General features: G+C 47.5%; 1 protein-coding gene across 1 annotated transcript in view; it reads left to right on the top strand.

Annotated features, from left to right (window-relative positions):
• The window catches only part of slc2a2 (solute carrier family 2 member 2), a 58,396-nt gene that overhangs the window by 28,159 nt on the left and 13,783 nt on the right, over nucleotides 1-16,454 (top strand). Inside the window, exons 4-7 of the mRNA XM_067994866.1 lie at nucleotides 146-270; nucleotides 1,452-1,567; nucleotides 2,496-2,658; nucleotides 11,207-11,394. Coding sequence (XP_067850967.1) covers nucleotides 146-270; nucleotides 1,452-1,567; nucleotides 2,496-2,658; nucleotides 11,207-11,394 — 592 coding nt within the window. The remainder of the gene's footprint in view (nucleotides 1-145; nucleotides 271-1,451; nucleotides 1,568-2,495; nucleotides 2,659-11,206; nucleotides 11,395-16,454) is intronic.

The following is a 16,454-nucleotide window of genomic DNA, read 5'->3' as shown; positions in this document are numbered from 1 at the left end:
TTCTCCAAAGTTTTCCAATTAAAAAACAAACATGGACCACCCCAACTCACCATATTAATGGGGGTGCAATATTCTCTCTGCAAAGGGGCTGCTTGAATGGGGTTTTAATAAAAGAAGTAACTTAAAGGTTTTATTCTCTTCCCAGAGTGAAGGCCATGTTGGCTGTGAATATCCTCGCAATAATTGGTGGTCTTCTAATGGGACTGGCCAAGTTGGGCCCATCGCACATACTCATCATAACGGGAAGGGCTATCACTGGGGTTTATTGTGGTAAAGTATAAACACTTCTGGCAATTTTTTCGTGACTAATTACCTCAGCAATTCCTCTTTCATCTCTGAACATTTCCTCATGATCTCCAACTCCAGTTGGCGCTGAACTGTTGAACATAAGAGATAGGAGCAGTAGTAGGCCATAAGGCCCATCGAGCCTGCTCCGCCGCTCAGTAAGATCATGGCTGATCTTCCACCTCAACTCCACTTTGCCGCCCGATCCCCATATCCCTTGGTTCCCCTAGAGGCCAAAAAACCATCGATCACAGTCTTGAATATACTCAATGATTGAGCATCCACAGCCCTCTGGGGTAGAGAATTCCAAATACTCACAACCCTCTGAGTGAAGAAATTCCTCCTCAGCTCAGTCTTAAATGACCGGTCCCTTATGCTGAGACTATGTCCCCTACTTCTAGACTCTCCCTGCATCTACCCTGTCAAGCCCCCTCAGAATCTTATATGTTTCAATGAGATCACCTCTCATTCTTCTAAACTCTAGAGAGTATAGGCCCATTCTACTCAATCTCTTCTCATAGGACAACTCTCTCATCCCAGGAATCGATCTAGCAGGTCGAGAGGAAGAGTCAGTTTTCTCTTGAAACGTGACACTGTGTACTTTTCACTTTAAGCCCCGTCTAATGACATGGCAAAAAGCTCAGGCCCTAAACTGTGCAAGTCCCTCTAGGGTGAGACCGAGAGTAAAAATGAGACTTACTTGTCTCCTAGTTCCTAGAGGGCGGGAGGAGAGAAAAAAATATTAACCTTGAGCAGTCCAGTGTAAGAAATGGATGCTTCCCATTCACCAAAACTGCTAGATTTTCATTTCCATCGATTACAATGGAAATAAAACTCGGGGGATTGGAGGGGTTCAATAACAGGCAGCCAACCCGCAAAGCGAGTTTTACACCCGGGCATTAAATTGAAAATCTTCCCCAATGCCTTTGGGACAGGAGGGGAGAAAAAGCTTTGTGTGAAAGAATCTGTTTCGCTCAGACGTCCCTTCTAACCCGTCAGTTTGCAAATGCAACCGGTTTGGGCATTGCCAGTGCAGCAGGGATGGACAGTCGGACCTTGTCATCATGTTGATGTTGAACTTGGCACGACCTTCATTAAAAGGATCCTTCATTGTTGTAAGTTCAGTTTTGGAAAACCGAACCAAGCTCTCGTTCAACCCTTTCTAGGGCTGTGTACTGGATTGGTGCCCATGTATGTCGGAGAGATCTCGCCCACCAGTTTACGAGGGGCCCTGGGAACTCTACACCAATTGGCCGTCGTCACGGGAATTCTCATCAGCCAGGTACAGCATTTCAACGCACTACGTCCTCACTGTCGGATTTAAAGAACTACAACAACTCTTATGAAGATTGGTTTGAAAGCTATCCCAATTTTAACTTTACAACCTAAAAGTCCCTACAGATAAGAAACTGCTTACCTTGACAAATTCATAATCAAAATCTATTTTGTTTTATTCATTCTCAGGATGTGGGCCTCACTGGCAAGGCCGGCATTTATTGCCCATTTTTAGTTGCCCCTTGAGAAGGTGGTGGTGGGCCTTCTTCTTGAACCGCTGTGGGACATGTGGTGAAGGTTCCCCCACAGTGCTGTTAGGTAGCAAGTTATTTATTTATCATAGAATCATACAGCACAGGAGGCCATTCGGCCCATTGTGCCTGTGCTAGTCACCCCCAGCTAGTTGAATTGATCTAACTTCCTGTCATATTTTTGAACTGTTAGATTTGTTTGGTGAGGGAGGGGGTCTGGAGGGTGGGAGGGGCATTGTCCAATCTAAGTGAACCAAACGACGTGCCACTGAGTCAGGTAGAGCAGAAAGCTCCCAGTTACCATCTCGCAACTGTGCTTAGTTAGCTGATGTTGGATGGGGGCGGTGGGGGGGGGCGGTAGGACAATTGGCCTCAGCAACTCCTGGGATAGGAAATGGGCAAATCATCCAGGATTCCTGGTGTTGATCCAGGGGAGCAGGGGAGTTCTCCCCGGTGTCCTGGCCAATATTTATCCCTCAACCAACAGCACTAATTCAGATTATCTGGTCATTTAATTCATTGCTGTTTGTGGGATCTTGCTGTGCGCAAATTGGCTGCCGTGTTTCCTGCATTGCAACAGTGACTATAATTCAAAAGCTATTTCATTGGCTGTAAAGCACTTTGGGACGTCCTGAGGTGGTGAAAGGCGCTATATAAATGCAAGTACTTCCTTTCTCTCGGCAGGTGATTGGTTTGAATTTCCTGCTGGGTAACGACCGGTTGTGGCCTCTACTTCTCGGCCTGTCAGGGGCGCCGGCCATTCTGCAGACCCTGCTGCTGCCGTTCTGCCCTGAGAGTCCTCGCTACCTGTACATAAAACTCGGAAGAGAAGACGCCGCGAGGAAGTGTGAGTGAACGGCCGCCGGGCAAACGACGGGGGCAAAAATAACAAAAGCATGCGTCTTCGCCTCTGGAGGCTGGGGGTCTGCATCCAGCCCGAGGACCACCAATCAATCTCACCACAATCCCGGTGTCAGTACTGAGGGAGTGCTGCACTGTCGCAGGTGCTGTCCTCCGGACGTTAAACTGAGACCCCGTCTGCCCTCTCAGGTGGACATAAAAGATCCCAAGGCCACTATTCGAAGAATAGCAAGGAGTTCTCCCCAGTATTCTGGGCCAATATTTATCCCTTAAACCATCCTCACTTAAAAAAAAAACAGATGATCGACTCATTTATCTCACTGCTGTTTGTGGGATCTTGCTGTGTGAAAATTGTCAGCTGCGTTTCCTACATTACAACAGTGACTACACTTCAAAAGTACTTCATTGGCTGTAAAGTGCTTTTGGACGTCCCGTGGTCGTGAAAGGTGCTATATAAATGCAAGTTCTTCTCTTTCTCACCAACTGTACATGGTGACCCGTAGAACTGAATGCTCCAATATGGGAGATCATCCCATAACCCCCTCACTCTGCTGAGCTCCCGATTCTAGCTGTTCCAGTGGGGCGACGCATATCCTGGGCCATTTACTCAGGTGGTCATGAAGGGGGTTGTGTTCAAAGGTGACCTGCTTCGGCCTCATCCCGGCCGGCCAAAAGTGGACATTGCCCGAGGGGGCGTGGGGGTGGCAATGTCCGCTTTTGGCCGGCCGGGGTGGGGGGCAACAAAGGAGCCAAGCTTCCTGTTTGGGGTCATTGTCTGTTGAACCCTCGTGCGGCGATCTTTATCCTGAGGTGCGGTTGCACCAGTTGGTGCCGAGGCTACGGTGCCTTGTCCAAGTTGGACCTTGATCCTCCTGTTCCCAGTCCGCACTCCAGTAGGGAGCTTCCAATGCCTGAGGCGTTTATGGGTCATTTGGACGTACACTATCCACAGTTTAAGAACAGGAGTGTGTTCCACTTTTCAATCTGTGCTCCCAGTGGGCAAGATTTGTGGCTGGGCGTGCGGACTTGTAAAATTCATAAAATCATAGAATAAACAGCACAGACGGAGGCCATTCGGCCCATCATGCCTGTGCCAGTTATCCTCAGAGAGTTGAATTGCTCTGTCTGCTGTGACTTTCATGTTTTTAACTGTAAGTTTTTTTTAGGGGGTGGGGGTTGGTGCCGGGGGCGGGGGAGGGGGATTGGCCAATCTTAAAGCCCCGATCGATGTGTCACTGAGACAGGGAGAGCAGGAAGCTCCCGGTTACCATCCCAGCACTGTGCTTTGTTAGTTGGCGTTGGATGTGATCCTAGTGCCTCCTGGGATAGGGAGTGGGCAAATCAGCCAGGATACCCGCTCTTGATCACCATCCTGCTGGGAAGTGGAACTGGGTGGGAATGTCACAGGGATGGGGGGAACCGCGTAGAATCAGTCTGATGTGATGCACTGCATGGTCGAATAGCCTGCACCCTCTAGACCTATTTGAGGAGCGGTTATTTGGATGATGTAGCAGAGGCTCCCATTAAACCGCATGGCAGCGTGAATCAGCACCCTCGGGCGATAGGGAGGGGTGAATGGGGAGGATCAACCTGTTTGGGGCAGGAGAGAGTCGACAGGAGACATTGAACACACTGGGATACGGCTCAGGGCATCGTCTGATTTATTTTGAAACTTTAAAGTGCAAATGGGGATTGGTGCCGGTTCCCATGGCGATGACAGGTATCCGGGTTGAGTGAGTACATTCAGGGTGTGTCCATCATAAGAACAGGACGGTGATTGGTCACCGGCACCTCTGACAAGCTCTGTTCTGAGCTCTGATTGGCTAAGTACGGGGGCTTGTCAAAGGTAGAGCCGAGGTAGGGCGAGAGCAGAGTGTTGTCTGTGGGTGTGTGTCTGAGTCTGTGTGCGGGGGTTTGTGTGGGGTCTGTGTGGGTCTGTGTATGTCGGGGGCGTTATGTCTTTGAGGGTGTGTGTGTGTGTTTGTCTGTGTGTGTGTGTGTGGGTGAATTAAGTAAGAGCCTCAGCTCAGGGTGACTATTCCACATTGTACGGGAGACTCTGATATCAGGAAATATCTTCAGTAAGAACCCGGGTTGAGCTGCTTCTCTGTAAATCAGAGAGGGTGATCCAGGAGACTGTGGGCTTCATTCCCCGGTGACCCAGGAGACTGTGGGGTTCATTCCCCGGTGATCCAGGAGACTGTGGGCTTCATTCCCCACTGATCCAGGAGACTGTGGGGTTCATTCCCCGGTGATCCAGGAGACTGTGGGGTTCATTCCCCGGTGATCCAGGAGACTGTGGGGTTCATTCCCCAGTGACCCAGGAGACTGTGGGGTTCATTCCCCGGTGACCCAGGAGACTGTGGGGTTCATTCCCCGGTGACCCAGGAGACTGTGGGGTTCATTCCCCGGTGATCCAGGAAACTGTGGGCTTCATTCCCCGGTGATCCAGGAGACTGTGGGCTTCATTCCCCACTGATCCAGGAGACTGTGGGGTTCATTCCCCGGTGACCCAGGAGACTGTGGGGTTCATTCCCCGGTGACCCAGGAGACTGTGGGGTTCATTCCCCGGTGACCCAGGAGACTGTGGGGTTCATTCCCCGGTGACCCAGGAGACTGTGGGGTTCATTCCCCGGTGATCCAGGAGACTGTGGGGTTCATTCGCCGATCCCACCCTGCCAGTGGGTCCCCTTAAGCGGAGAGAGCACCTCTCAGAAATTCGGGGGGTACTAACCAGGATTTGCTGCCTGAATTTCCAATACCTCCTTTTGGCAGCTGCCACTCGCCACAGGAACTGCGAACTCGTGAAGTCACCCGAAAAGACTGAATTTGTATTAAAGAAAAGCCAGTGACGCCAACCAGAATCTCCCTCCCTCCTGAGGATTCAGTGCTGGTCCCTGTTATTCCAACATTCTCCTGGCCAGCCTCCCACCTTCCATCCTTCGTACATTTCAGTTCATCCAAATCTCTGCTGCCTGTATCCTAACTCGCACAAGTCCCGTTCAACCATCACCCCTGTACTCGACGATCTACACTGGCTACCGGTCCAGGAGAGCCTCGATTTCAAAATTCTTATCCTTGTGTTCCAATCCCTCCACAGCCTTGTCGCTCCCTATCTCTGTAACCTCCTCCAGTCCTTACAACCCTCCGCCATGTCTGCGCTCCTCCAATTCTGGCCTCTTGCGCATCCCCGATTTTCATAACTCCAAAATTGGCGGCCGTGCCTTCAGCTGCCTGGGCCCTAAGCTCTGGAATTCCCTCCCTGAACCTCCCCACCTCTCTGCCTCTCTCTCCTCATTTAAGACGCTCCTTAAAACCTACCTCTTTGACCAACTTCACCAGTCCTAATACCTCCTTATGTGGCTCGGTGTCAAATTTTGTTTGATAATCACTCCTGTGAAGCGCCTTGGGATGTTTTACTATGTTAAAGGCACTATATAAATGCAAGTTGTTATTGTTGCTCAGAGCTGTGTATCCAGCTGTTCGCTCCTCTTTGACATCCTCTCGTGTTTTATTGTGTGATTTTTTTAGGGGGGAGGGAGGGTGTGAAGGGGGGGAGGACGAAGTGGGGGGGAAATCGGCCAATGGCTCGGTGTGTCTGAGTGCACTACATGGTGTGCCACTGAGTCAGGTAGAGCAGCAAGCTCCCAGTTACCATCCTAGAACTGTGCTCCGTTAGCTGATGTTCGATGGGTCTAAGACAATTTGCCTCAGCAACTCCTGTGATAGGGACAAATCAGGCAGGATTCCCACTCTTGATCATTATCCTGCTGAGAAGTGAAACTGTGTGAGAATGTCGTGGTGGGGGTGGGTTGGGTGGGGGGCAGTCGAATCAGTCTCTGACGTGATCATAGAATCATTTTATGCCTCGGCTAATAAAGGAAAGTATCCCGTATGCCTTCTTAACCACCTTATCTACCTGTCCTGCTACCTTCAGGGATCTGTGGACATGCACTCCAAGGTCCCTCTGTTCATCTACACCTCTCAGTATCCTCCCATTTATTGTGTATTCCCTTACCTTGTTTGCCCTCCCCAAATGCATTACTTCACACTTCTCCGGACTGAATTCCATTTGTCACTTTTCTGCCCACCTGACCCGTCCATTGATACCTTCCTGCAGTCTACAGCTTTCCTCCTCACTATCAACCACACGGCCAATTTCTGTACCATCTGCAAACTTCTTAATCATGCCCCCTACATTTCGGTCTAAATCATTAATATATATCACAAAAAGCAAGGGACCCAGTACTGAGCCCTGCGGAACCCCACTGGAAACAGCCTTCCAGTCACAAAAACACCTGTCAACCATTACCCTTTGCTTCCTGCCACTGAGCCAATTTTGGATCCAACTTGCCACTTTCCCTTGGATCCCGTGGGCTTTTACTTTGATGCACCACGTGGTCGAATAGCCTGCACCCTCTAGACCTATTTAAGGAGCGGTTATTTGGATGATGTCGCAGAGGCCTGCCGGCTCCCATTAAACTGTTCGGGGCAGGAGAGAGTCGACAGGAGACATTGAACACACTGGGATACGGCTCAGGGCATCGTCTGATTTATTTTGAAACTTTAAAGTGCAAATGGGGATTGGTGCCGGTTCCCATGGCGATGACAGGTATCCGGGTTGAGTGAGTACGTTCAGGGTGTGTCCGTCAGAAGAACAGGACGGTGATTGGTCACCGGCACCTCTGACAAGCTCTGTTCTGAGCTCTGATTGACTAAGCACGGGGGCTTGTCAAAGGTAGAGCAGAGGTAGGGCGAGAGCAGAGTGTTGGCCTTCAGCTGCCTGAGGCCTGAGCTCTGGAATTCCCTCCCTAAACCTCTCCACATCTCTCCCCCTCTCTCCTCCTTTAAGACGCTCCTTAAACCTACCTCTTTGACCAAGCTTTTGGTCACCTGACCTAATATGTGGCCTGGTGTAAAATTTTGTTTGATAATCGCTCCTGTGAAGCGCCTTGGGATATTTTACTACGTTAAAGGCGCTATATAAATGCAAGTTGTTGTTGTTGCTCAGAGCTATGTACCCAGCTGCTCGCTCCTCTTTGACTTCCTCTCGCGTTTTATTGTGTGATTTTTGTAGTGGGGGGGTGGAGGGTGGGAGGACGAGGGGGGAGAGGAATTGGCCAATGGCTCAGTGTGTCTGAGTGCATGGTGTGCCACTGAGTCAGGTAGAGCAGCAAGCTCCCAGTTACCTTCCTAGAACTGTGCTCCGTTAGCTGATGTTGGATAGGTCTAAGACAATTTGCCTCAGCACCTCCTGTAATAGGGGCAAATCAGGCAGGATTCCCACTCTGCTGGGAAGTGAAAGTGTGTGGGAATGTCGAGGGGTGGGGGGTGCAGTAGAAAAAGTCTCTGATGTGATGCACCACTTGGTCGAATAGCCTGTACCCTCTAGACCTATTTCAGGAGTGGTTATTTGGATGATGTCGCCGAGGCCTGCCGACTCCCATTAAACCGTACGGCAGTGTGAATCAGCCCCGTCGGGCAATAGGAAGGGGTGAATAGGGAGGAACAACCTGGTAGGGGCAGGAGAGAGTCAACAGGAGACATTGAACACACTGGGATACGGCTTAGAGCATCGTCTGAACATTTATTAATGGAAATCAGACCCGAAAAATCTATAAACATACATTATTCTTCCACACTAGAATCATAGAATCAAACAGCACAGAAAGAGGGAATTCGGTCCGTTGTGCCTTTGAAAGAGCTATCCAATTGGTCCCACTCCCCCTGCTCTTTCCCCACAGCCCTGCAAATTTTTCCTTTTCAAGTATTTATCCAATACCCTTTTGAAAGTTACTATTGAATCTGCTTCCACCGCCCTTTCAGGCAGTGCAATCCAGATCATTACAATTTGCTGCATAAAAAACATTCTCCTCATCTCCCCTCTGGTTCTTTTGGCAATTATTTTAAATCTGTGTCCTCTGGTTACTGACCCTCCTGCAATGGAAACAGTTTCTCCTTATTTACTCTATCAAAACCCTCATGATTTTGAACACCTCTATTAAATCTCCCCTTAACCTTCTCTGCTCTAAGGAGAACAATCCCAGCTTCTCTAGTCTAAAACTACAGTTTTATTTAAAAAGGTTTCGAAACTTTAAAGTGCAAGTGGGGATTGGTGCCGGTTCCCATGGCGATGACAGGTATCCGGGTTGAGTGAGTACATTCAGGGTGTGTCCGTCATACGAACAGGACGGTGTTTGTGATTGGTCACCGGCACCTCTGACAAGCTCTGAGCTCGGATTGGCTAAGCACGGGGGCTTGTCAAAGGTAGAGCAGAGATAGGACGAAAGTAGAGTGTTAACTATAGCACTTCGCTCCATTTAAATACAGGCATGTGAGTCTGCGTATGCCTGTGCCTTTTCTTGCATGTGTGCGTGCGTGCGTGCGTGCTCACACTTGCATCGATTAATCAATATGAACCTGGATAGGTGAGGGGCCTTTCTTGATGTGGAACATTAACTGAACCAGGACAGAAAGTGAAAACAATACTTGCTAAATGAATTAATCAAGAAATGGGTAAAATAAAAAAGAAAAGTGAAATTAAAGAAAGAACAAACAAACTTACAATTGTATAGAATCTTTCACATCCTCAGGATCATCTGAAACAACTCACAGCCACTTAAGTATTTTTGAAGTGTAGTCACTGTTGTAATAAAGACAACCCTGTTAGCCAATTTGCGCACAGCAAGGTTCCATAAACAGCAATGAAATAAACAACTCATTAATCTGTTTTAGTGATTTTGGTTGAGGGATAAATATTGGGCAGGACACTGGGGTGAAGTCCCCGGCTCTTCTTCGAAATAGTGCCATGGGATCTTTTTCATCCACCTGAGAGGGCGGACGGGGCCTCGGTTTAACATCTCATCCAAAAGACGGCACCTCCGAAGGTGCAGCACTCACTCGGTACTGGCACTGGGAGTGTCAGCCTGGATTTTGTGCTCAAGTCTCTGGAGTGGGGCTCAAATCCACTACCTTCGGACTCAGAGGCGAGAGTGCTACCCACTGATTAACAGTCTGACAGGCCATGACGTGAATGCTCCTTGGGGGGTTAGTCCTATACAGGGGGAGGGGTTTATGAGCTCCCACAACTCATACGATGAGGGGGGGCCACCCACACCCACCGGACAGGAGAATACCGCGGATGTCAACCCAGAATTCAGAGCCGGGACTGACCGGAGCTCCGGTCTCCGCTCGCCGGGACGGTCCGGAGCTCCGGTCTCCGCTCGCCGGGACCGTCCGGAGCTCCGGTCTCCGCTCCCCGGGACCGTCCGGAGCTCCGGTCTCCGCTCCCCGGGACTGTCCGGAGTGGAGGTTCGAACCCTGCACCTTCTGACTCAGAGGCACGATTGGCTAACGCTGAGTCACAGGCTGGTTCCACTTTGAGGGTGTGTGGCATTCTTCAGTACTGAATGAAATGTCACACAGCATAACCTGTCATTGATCCTCACGGATGTTGGCTTACCTGCTCTGTATATCTGGCTTTACCAGTTTGGATTTAAACAAGGAACAGGTGGCAGATACACAGAATATCGTACTTTAGATTTGTACGAAATGATTCACATGGGTTTCATTGACTAAAATCTACAGAACTGAAAGCAAAAGCACAGGCGCAGTTTGGATTACAGGGTTTGTCGACGTAGAAATGGTGTCAATGCACCTCAGATTTGTGAGAATCCCCTTTCTGGCTTCCTTGAATTTTAAAATGTTTCTCCTTTGCCTTTAGAAACACCTTAAATCATTGAAATATACAAGCAAGTTTATAAATGGAATCAGAGTTTTAACTGGGGGAATTTCCTTGAGCCCAAATTCATAAAAAGAAAGAAACTTGTATTTATACAGCGCATTTCACAACCTCGGGACTTCCCAAAGTGCTTTACAGCCAATGAAGTACTTTTGAAGTGTGGTCACTGTTGTAATTTAGGGAAATGCAACAGTCAGTTTGTGCACAGCAAGATCCCACAAACAGCAATGTGATAAATGGCCAGATAATATGACTTAGTGATATTGGTTGAGGGATAAATGTTGACCCAGGACACCAGGGAGAACTCACCTGCTCTTCTTCAAATAATGTCACTCTCACCTCTGAGTCAGAAGGTTGTGGGTTCAAGCCCCACTCCAGAGACTTGAGCACATAATCCAGGCCGACACTCCCAGTGCCAATATTGAGGGAGTGCTGCGCTGTCGGAGGTGCCGTATTTTCAGATGAGACGTCAAACCGAGGCCCCGTCTGCCCTCTCGGGTGGATGTAAAAGATCCCATGGAACTATTTTGAAGATGAGCAGGGGCGTTCTCCCCTTTTTACAACCAATATTTATCCCTCAACCAGATTAACTGGTTCCTTAGTTCATTGTCTATGGGATCTTGCTGTGCTCAAATTGGCTGCCCTTTTCTTACATTACAAAGAGTGACTATACTTCAGAAGTACTTCATTGGCTGTCAAGCTCTTTGGGATGTCCTGAAGTCATGAAAGGAGCTAAAGAAATGCAAGATTTTCCTTCATCTGTACTGATCTTGGTGATGAATTCATGTGGCAGGTTTGCGAAGACTGCTGGGCACATCTGACACTGACAAGCACATAGCGGAGATGAGGAAGGAGAAGGAGGATATCCAGAAAGAGCAGAAGGTGTCCATAATGCAGTTGTTCTGCTCGTCCAACTACCGACAGCCCATCATCGTTGCATTGGTGCTGCACACATCCCAGCAACTCTCCGGGATCAACGCGGTGAGTGCCAGCTTCACCATTGGTGAAGGATAGTTCATCAAGTCAGCGCTGGAGAATGGAACACATTCCATGACAAGCACCCAGGGTCAGCATCAAACACTCCCAGGGCAGGGGTTAGATACAGAGTAAAGCTCCCTCTACACTGTCCCATCAAACACTCCCAGGGCAGGTACAGCACGGGTTAGATACAGAGTAAAGCTCCCTCTGCACTGTCCCATCAAACACTCCCAAGGCAAGTACAGCACGGGTTAGACACAGAGTAAAGCTCCCTCTACTCTTTCCCATCAGGTATATCGACTGTCTGCTCCAATGGTCCAGAGTGCGTTTTGCTTTTGTTCTCAAGGTCACATTTACTGCCCATGTCGAGATAAGGTGGCTTGCTACACCACTTCATAGAATCATAGAATGATACGGCACAGAAGCAGGCGATTTGGCCCATCGAGCCTGTGTCTGCCCTTCGAAAGAGCTATCCAATTCGTCCCTCTCCCCTGTTCTTTACCCATAGTCCTTCAAATTTTCCCCTTTCAAGTATTTATTCAATTCCCTTTTGAAAGTTACTATTGAATCTGCTTCCATCACCTTTTCAGGCAGCGCATTCCAGATCATAACAACTCGCTGAGTAAACATCCTTTTCCTCATGTTGTCGCTGGTTCTTTTGCCGATCACCTTAAGTCGGTTTCCTCTGGTTACCGACCCTTCTGACACTGGCAACAGTTTCTCCCTATTTACCTTATCAAAACCCTTCATGATTTTGAATGCCTCTATCAAATCTCCCCCTAACCTTCTCTGCTCTAAGGAGAGAAGATGCTTCAGAAGACATTAAGATTAGAGTACCTTGAATGCCCAGACTGGGTATGGAAAGCAGTTCCCTTCCCTGAAGGACATTAATGAACGTTTGGGTTTTTAGCTGCTTCATGGTCACTTTCTGGTGCCAGCCCCATAAATTACCAGATTTCTTGAATTCAATTTCACAACTTGTCATGGTGGGAATTGAACTCATGACCTCTAGGTTGCTAGAGCAGTACCATAACCTCTAAACTAGAATCATAGAATCATAGAAATTTACAGCGCAGAAGGAGGCCATTCAGCCCATCATGTCTGTGCTAACTGAAAAAGAGCCATCCAGCCTAATCCCACCTTCCAGCACTTGGTCCGTGGCCCTGTGGGTTTCGGCACTTCAAGTGCATATCCAAGTACTTTTTAAATGAGTTGAGGGTTTCTGCCTCTACCACTCTTTCAGGCAGTGAGTTCCAGACCCCCACCACCACTGGGGTGAAAAAAATTCTCCTCAACTCCCCTCTAATCCTTCTACCAATTACTTTAAATCTATGCCTCCTGGTTATGGACCTCTCTGCTAAGGGAAATAGGTCCTCCCTATCCACTCTATCTTGGCCCCTCATAATTGTACACACCTCAATTAAATTACCCCTCAGCCTCCTCTGTTCCAAAGAAAACAACCCCAGCCTATCCAATCTTTCCTCATAGCTAAAATTCTCCAGGCCTGGCAACATCCTCGTAAATCTCCTCTGTACCCTCTCCAGTGCAATCACATCTTTCCTGTAACGTGGTGACCAGAACTGTACGCAGTACTCTGGCTGTGTCCTAACTAGTGTTTTATACAGTTCTAGCATAACCTCCCTGCTCTTATATTCTATGCCTCAGCTAATAAAGGAAAGTATCCCGTATGCCTACTTAACCACCTTATCTACCTGTCTTGCTACCTTCAGGGATCTGTGGACATGCACTCCAAGGTCCCTCTGTTTCTCTACACTTCTCAGTATCCTCCCATTTATTGTGTACTCCCTTGCCTTGTTTGCTCTCCCCAAATGCATGACCTCACACTTCTCTGGATTGAATTCCATTTGTCACTTTTCTGCCCACCTGACCCGTCCATTGATATCTTCCTGCAGTCTACAGCTTTCCTCCTCATTATCAACCACACGACCAATTTCTGTATCATCTGTAAACTTCTTAATCATGCCCCCTACATTTAAGTTTAAATCATTGATATATACCACAAAAAGCAAGGGACCTAGTACTGAGCCCTGCGGAACCCCACTAGAAATAGCCGTCCAGTCACAAAAACATCCTTTGCTTGCTGTCCCTGAATCCAACTTGCCAATTTCCCTTGGATCCCATGGACTTTTACTTTTCTGACCAGTCTGTCATGTGTGACCTTGTCAAAAGCCTTGCTAAAATGCACGTAGGCTACATCAAACGCGCTACCCTCATCTACCCTCCTTGTTACCTCCTCAAAAATTCATTCAAGTTATTCAGACACAGCCTTCCCTTAACAAATACGTGCTGACTGTCCTTGATTAACCCGTGCCTTTCTAAGTGACGGTTTGTCCTGTCCCTCAGAATTGTTTCCAATAATTTGCCCACCACCGAGATTAGACTGACTGGCTTGTAATTACTCGGTCTACCTCTTTCTCCCTTTTTAAACGTTAGCAGTCATCCAATCCTCCGACACCATGCCTGTAGTCAGAGAGGATTGGAAAATGATGGTCAGAGCCTCCGCTATTTCCTCCCTTGCTTCTCTTCACAGCCTGGGATACATTTCATCTGGGCCTGATGATTTATCTACTTTCAAAGATGCTAATGCCCTTAATATTTCCTCTCTCACTATGTTTATCCCATCTAATATTTCACACTCCTCCTTAACTACAATGCCTGCATCGTCCCCCTCTTTTGTGAAGACAGATGCAAAGTATTCATTAAGAACCACACCCACGTTTTCCGCCTCACACAGATTACCTTTTTGTCTCTAATAGGCCCTATTCTTTCCTTTGTTATCCTCTTACTCTTTTTGTATTTATAGAACATCTTTGGGTTTCCCGTGATTTTATTTGCCAGTATTTTTTCACACCCTCGCTATGCTTTTCTAATTTCCTTTTTAATTTCACCCCTGCACTTTCTATACTCATTCTAGACTTTCTGCAGTATTGAGCTCTTGATATCCGATATAAGCTTCCCTTTTTTGCCTTATCTTACCCTGTATGCTCCTTAATATCCAGGGGGCTCTAGATTTGGATGTCCCATCCTTTTTCTTTGTGGGAACATGTTTACTGTGAACCGTCACTATCTCCTCTTTGAATGCCTCCCACTGCTCTGACACTGATTTACCTTCAAGTAGCTGTTTCCAGTCCACTTTTGCTAAATCACAGTTCGGCTTAGTAAAATTGGTCTTTCTCCAATTGAGAACTTTTGCTCCTGTCCTATCTTTGTCCTTTTCCATAACTATGCTAAATCTAACTGAATTATGATCACTACCAGCAAAATGCTCTCCCACTGATACCCCTTCCACCTGCCCAGCTTCATTCCCTAAAACTAAGTCCAGAACTGCCCCCTCTCTTGTTGGGCTTGCTACGTACTGGGTATTTGAAGGTTTCTGGTATTGAATATTAAAGAGCTAAACCAAATGAACATTTTAAAAATTAATTCTTGGGATGTTGGCATCACTGGCAAGAATGGCATTTATTGCCCATTCCTAGTTACCCTGAGAAGGTGGTGGTGGGCCTTCTTCTGGAACGGCAAGTAGGTTTGATAGAACTGAGTGGCTTACTAGACCACTTCAGCGGTCAGTTATGAATCAATCACGTTGGTGTGGGACTGGAGTCATATATAGGCCCAGACCGGGTAAGGACGGCAGGTTTCCTTCCCTAAAGGATGTTAGTGAACCAGTTAGGTTTTTACGACAATCCGACAGCTTCATGATCACTTTTACTGAGACTAGCTTTTTATTTCCAGAATTTTTTTGAATTCAAATTCAAACCCAAAAATTGGATTTGAAGTCACAGGCCTCTGGATTACTACACTACTGTAGCCCTTTGGATTACTAGTCCAGTAATATAACGACTACACTACCAAACCCCTCTGGATTATTAATCTAGTAATATAACCACTACACCACTGCACTCCTCTTGATTACTAGTCCACAATTATAATCACTACACTACTGTACCCCTATGGATTACTAGTCCAGTAATATAACCGCTACAGTACTGTATCCCTCTGGATTATTAATCTAGTAATATAACCACTACAATACTGATCCCCTCTGGATTACTGGTCCAGTAATATAAACACTACAATATTGTACCCCTCTGGATTACTAGTGTAGTTATATAACCACTACATGACTGTACTCATTACTGCTGCTTCTGTAATTACTTGGATAAAGGATGTAATAGTCAGCCTCAAAGTGTTAACTATTGTTATTAGGTTTAATCTTGCAGTTTGCGACATTAATGTGATACATTTCACTAACTTACTGGTGCCGCCTCTATTGTGTTTTTGCAAATATAACTCACCTGTAGATCTGAAACATTAATCAGTGATTGCTGCATTGCCTGATTTTAGTGTAGAGTTGGAATCGTGCCTGACAGTCTGTTAATTCAGCACCTACCCCCGGGTCACCATGACTGCCACACATTTTACACCGGAGATTCCTGTGTGGAGTTTTTAACCCTTGGACTGCTGGCAGTTCCGGGGAAATGTGCGACTCCCCGGCCCGGTTGGTTTTTGTAAGCTTTTAGCTCACAAGTTTACATAGAAATACAAAGAAATTGCGACACGGAAACAGGCCATTCGGCTCCTCCAGCCCGTACCGGTGTTTACCTTCCCTCCACACGAGCAAATAGTTGCAATCACATTTAAAATGTTCAAATCAATAAAAGTGACCGGGAAAGCTGTCGGATTGTTGTTAAAAACCCAACTGGTTCACTAATGAGCTTTTAGGGAAGGAAACCTGCCGTCCTTACCCAGTCTGGGCCTAAATGCGACTCCAGTCTCACACCAAAGCGGTTGATTCTTAACTGCCCTCTGAGATCTCTGCACTCCTCCAACTCTTGCCTCTTGCATATCCCCGATTTCAATCGCTCCACCATTAGTGGCCGTGCCTAGGCCCGAAGCTCTGGAATTCCCTCCCTAAACCTCTCCGCCTCTCTACCTCTCTCTCCTCCTTTAAGACACTCCTTAAAATCTACCTCTTTGACCAAGCTTTCGGTCATCTGTCCTAATATCTCCTTACGTGGCTCGTGTCAAATTTTGTCTGATAA

Source organism: Heptranchias perlo, chromosome 13 (assembly GCF_035084215.1).
Source record: "Heptranchias perlo isolate sHepPer1 chromosome 13, sHepPer1.hap1, whole genome shotgun sequence".
NCBI lineage: Eukaryota > Metazoa > Chordata > Chondrichthyes > Hexanchiformes > Hexanchidae > Heptranchias > Heptranchias perlo.
Note: the sequence above shows the minus strand (reverse complement) of the source record. Positions and strands in the feature narration are given on the sequence as shown.